This window comes from Lolium rigidum, chromosome 7, assembly GCF_022539505.1.
Source record: "Lolium rigidum isolate FL_2022 chromosome 7, APGP_CSIRO_Lrig_0.1, whole genome shotgun sequence".
In the NCBI taxonomy this organism is placed as follows: Eukaryota; Viridiplantae; Streptophyta; class Magnoliopsida; order Poales; family Poaceae; genus Lolium; species Lolium rigidum.
The window spans coordinates 173,661,880-173,666,181 of record NC_061514.1 but is presented as its reverse complement, the minus strand read 5'-3'; the positions used below and the strand labels follow the sequence as shown (position 1 = coordinate 173,666,181).

Here is a 4,302-nt window from a genome sequence, read left to right as displayed (position 1 = left end):
TTGCGCGTCTGGTGAAGCGCTGCTATTCACGCGCTAAAATGTCTCTCGATGGCGCTCATAGGTGTAGAGTGTGGGTACGTGCATTCATCCCTTGTATATCCGTATGTGTATTTCGTAAAAAAAAAGTGAATACAGTTAACCTGATGGGTGCATATCCATCCCGGTGGACCGGTTCCACCACCAACTTGGTGCGTGCACCCCTAAACCCCAACCTAACCCCTGTTTCTCCCCCCTCCGCCTCCGGCCCGCCCGTGGCGGCCAGCTCCTCGCCGTCGCGTCGAGCGGAACCGATTCGATTCCTAGGACTATGGCGCCTCCGCCTCCGCAGAACTGGGCCAACGCGCCGCCGTACCTCTACCGCGGGGCGCAGCAGCAGCAGCAGGCGGCGCCGGCCGCGGAGGACGAAAGCGACGCCAAGCCCGGAGGAGACAGCCGGAGTTCACTGCGGATCGGGAGACTTCTCGACTGGATGGACGAGGACTACCTGCGCAGCTGCTTCACCTCCTCGCCCGAGGTGATCCGATCACACGCCCCCTCTTCCTAATCACCTGCTCATCTAGTATTTGACTGTCTCATATGTCTGCCCGTGCTATATATACTATGTGTTGCCCAATTAATTCTTCTTAATTAATCGAGATTACTAGTATTGTGTCTGCTTGCACCATTAAATTGCAACTTTGATGCTCACTACATTGCGTGGCACTGACTCTGGGGATGCAGGGATATGGTCTCAGTCCCACATTTTTTGGAAAAGAAAAACAAGATGGAGGATGTAGTCCCCACTGCCTTTAATTTTCTCCTTATATGTGACACTCTGGTGTCTACTAAATACGAAATGTACATTTCTAATGACAGCTCCTCACTTGCCAATGTTCTCCCTTTACTGATCGAACACCAAGAGAAATATTCTATATTCATTTCTAATGCTCTCGAGTCTCGATTCATCTCAACCTTTTCATCTTCTTTTCACTGTTTCCTCAATAATCATGTTCAATGCAGCTTGTGTCAGTAGTGATCAAACGGAACAAGGAGACTGGACGATCAGAGGGTTTTGGTTTTCTCAACTTTGCCGACCATGAAGCCGCCGATCTAGTCCTCCAGAGCTACCATGGCCAGAAGATGCCTAATACTGACAGAGATTTCGCACTCAACTGGGCTTGGACTACTCCTGGGAAGCATGCTGACCATGTTTGTGCCATATACGCTGGGGATTTGAGCCTCGATGTCAAAGACTTCATGTTGTACCATTTGTTCAAGAGTCGCTATCCATCAGTTAAGAGTGCAAAAGTTGCATGGGATGATATTGCTGGTTGCTCAAAAGGCTATGGATTTGTTATGTTTGGAGATGTCAGTGAATGCAGACAAGCGATGAATGAAATGAACGGGGCATACTGTTCTACTAAGCCTATGCGTGTCAGTCCTGCTACCAACAAGGACGGTATGTCCACCAACAAAATGGTTCATAATTCAAGTTTTCTAGCTGCCATGCAATGTGATAGTATACAAGCAATGCAACATGATGAAAACTAGCATTTCTCCATGACGTGAATTAGTTTTGTTACCTTCCATTTTATGATCTAAGTGGAGCTAGTTCGCTAAGTAACATGCTTATTATCCTGGAGCAGGCTGCCATGCTATCATAACATGGCACTTTGTCTTGTTTAGATTGTAGCCTTCCCTTGTCCAGTCCTTTTATTATGCTCTCCTTTTTTCCAGGACTTCTGGTCTACCCATTTTTTATGTATTGCTAAGTGCCAGTTCACATATTCACATGACACTGGTGCATTGTCATTCGTGATGAACTCTTTGATGCATATTGAGTTGCATGATACACAAATTGTTTCGCTTGCAAGAGAACTGATTTAGATGCACAAGGCCGGAATCTGCTGCAGAAACCTAATGTGGTCTACCGTAAGAACATTATTAAATATCTTAAATCTGGTTCAGTTCTTTATTTTTGAAAATCCATGCTTTAGCAGTAAATATATATTGATGTGAACTAGCTAGTGCTGGGTATACATCCTACAACGTTGCCAGATTGTAGTGCATTAACCCATGACTAGTGGTGGGTTAATTCTCATGTACTGAATACTGATGGATCAGAAATTCATAATAAAGCTAGCATTATCATATCAGTTATACCATACAATTCCTAGCAATGCCAGCATCAATAGTTTCTAACTTCATGTCTCATTTTGCAGATTTCCGTACACAAGAGGCTGATTCTGATTGCAATTCACACAATACGAGAGTAAGTACATGGTGGTACCCTATAAAAGTATTCACATGTATGGGCGTTTAATCTTAGGATGTATTCATGGCTTGCAGCTATTTGTTGCTCGTCTTGATCTAAGTGTGACCAATGAGGATCTAAAGGAAGCCTTTAGACCTTATGGAGAGATTACTGATGTAAAGGTAATAGCGGGAAAGAAGTATGGCTTCGTCACATATTTGAGCAGGTATTGGTTGTCATCACTATGTTTTGTTCAGTATATTGTTGTGGTTGCCAACTAGCCGATCAATGGTATGACAAGTGCCTCTTATCCCAGCCATATTTAGGTAGGTGTGTGCAACAATATAGAACTGCAGATGCAGCATGCCAATCTTTATTGGTCTGCCATAGCCTCCCTAATGTACCCCAGTTATTGACACAAATATACTGAATGACTTCTATACCTGTGCAGGGCATCAGCTGAGGAGGCTATGAGAATTCTGAATGGAAGCAAGCTGGGAGATAAAAACATAAGGGTTAGCTGGGGTCATTGCGTTGCTAACCAGCAGGTAGCTTTTGCCTCTTCTTTGTCTTCTGCTTTCTAATTTTTCTGTCCAGATTGTTGCGAGTTTTATTCGCTGACATGCATACTCTTCTATCACAAATATGAGCAGGATCAATGGAATGGTGAGTACCATGGACAACCCCAAGACTCTGGTCCTGTCATTGGTTGGTGTACTAATGATCCTAACATGTACGGTTTCCACCACGGATATGCACATTACCAACAGCAGCAACCACAGCAGACCATGGTACAGGTAGGCATTTTTCATGAGGACCAGAGGCAACCATTATTTTTCTTTCCCATTCTAGTTTTGTTTCTGTAAATACCCAGCTCCAATAAGTGGGGTCTTCCCTTCTGCAGTGATAACACATGCGCCGGGAATATGTCAGTCCAGGTGCGGCAGAATTCTTGTGACATAAACTCGAGAGGACTTTTCTCGGAACTAAACCGCCTGTGTTGCCATGTTTCATTCGTTGCGCGTGCAACTGTGCACCGCACTGCACCCCACACAATTTTGTTCAGGATGCCCGGAGCGGCAGTTTCGGCTTGTAGATTATTCTCTTTGCGCAATGATTACAACCATTCCAAGCAGGTTCTTAGGGTTGTGCACCTGCCACACGAGTTCCTTGAGATGCATGGATGTTCGTTTGGGGGAAAACACAGTTCACTCATTTTACAGTTTTGACGTGAAAACGAAGGTAACTCATTTTAATTTGTTCAGAAGGATCCTGAGTTCCTGACTAACAAGCCTCCGAACTTGTAAACTGGGGGTTGTACAAATGCACTCTTCTTAACACTTTTGGAGCTTACAATTGAGTAAATATTTAGGCTGTGATGTGTTCACTAAACTGCTCGGCACAGTGCCATGATTTAGGACCACTGCTTGCACTGCTGATGCTGATGGTGGTTTGAGATGCTGATACCAGTGATATGATTTGGAGTATGTGTGGATGTCGGCGTCATCTTTGATGGCCGCTCACACCCATGTTATGCCCAGCACGCGCGTCAAAGAAGGCCGTGGCCATGCTTAGAGGGATAGCCCAAAGTTTCCCCAAAGGCAGGCATGGGAGAGCAAAGTTTTGCATCCAAAGTCTCCACAAGCATGGGAGAGCCGATTGACTTGGCCGAGGTGCCCGCTGTCAATTGCCCCTCGCTGTCCGCAAGCATGTGGCCACGCGCACCGACGAGGGAGGGGGGGGGCAGATGGGTAGATTCGGTCGTCCGCCAGACATCAATCCTCGCCATTGGACGGAGATCAATGCACACCGCGTGGCTGCCGCAAAACAAATTCCCAACCAAGCACAAAGTTGGTGTTGACGGCGCCAGAAAATGTTCTACACATCAACCACTATGATGTACGTTAGCTCTTCAATTCTCCGGCAACAGAAAATGTTCTAGATGACAACAACTCTGTGTGCACCAACTCGTTGGGACTCCAAGTGGAGAGTGTTGTAGCAAACGTCTTTTCCCACAAGAGTGACTCGGACTCGAGGGTTTATATTGAACTCTCGAGGAATTGGTAAGG

General features: G+C 45.8%; 1 protein-coding gene across 2 annotated transcripts; it reads left to right on the top strand.

Annotated features, from left to right (window-relative positions):
* The first annotated feature begins 307 nt into the window (after nt 1-307).
* LOC124678555 (polyadenylate-binding protein RBP45-like) lies at nt 308-3,625 on the top strand. Of its 2 annotated transcripts, none has more exons than XM_047214431.1 (7): nt 308-514; nt 1,000-1,438; nt 2,202-2,251; nt 2,329-2,459; nt 2,685-2,781; nt 2,887-3,030; nt 3,138-3,625. In XM_047214431.1, the coding sequence occupies exons 1-7, from the start codon at nt 308-310 to the stop codon at nt 3,138-3,140; spliced, it is 1,071 nt and encodes a 356-aa protein (XP_047070387.1). In that variant the 3' UTR covers nt 3,141-3,625. The 2 variants fall into 2 exon arrangements, with proteins under 2 accessions (XP_047070387.1, XP_047070386.1); XM_047214430.1 differs by having other exon boundaries at nt 2,884-3,030.
* Nucleotides 3,626-4,302: the final 677 nt, after the last annotated feature.

Excerpts from the sequence above, each read along its gene's own strand:
- LOC124678555 (XM_047214430.1), top strand. The coding sequence starts at position 308 with ATGGCGCCTCCGCCTCCGCAGAACTGGGCCAACGCGCCGCCGTACCTC. Across the intron at positions 2,460-2,684 it reads TTCGTCACATATTTGAGCAG|GGCATCAGCTGAGGAGGCTA; the intron begins GTATTGGTTGTC and ends ATACCTGTGCAG. Across the intron at positions 2,782-2,883 it reads ATTGCGTTGCTAACCAGCAG|CAGGATCAATGGAATGGTGA; the intron begins GTAGCTTTTGCC and ends CACAAATATGAG.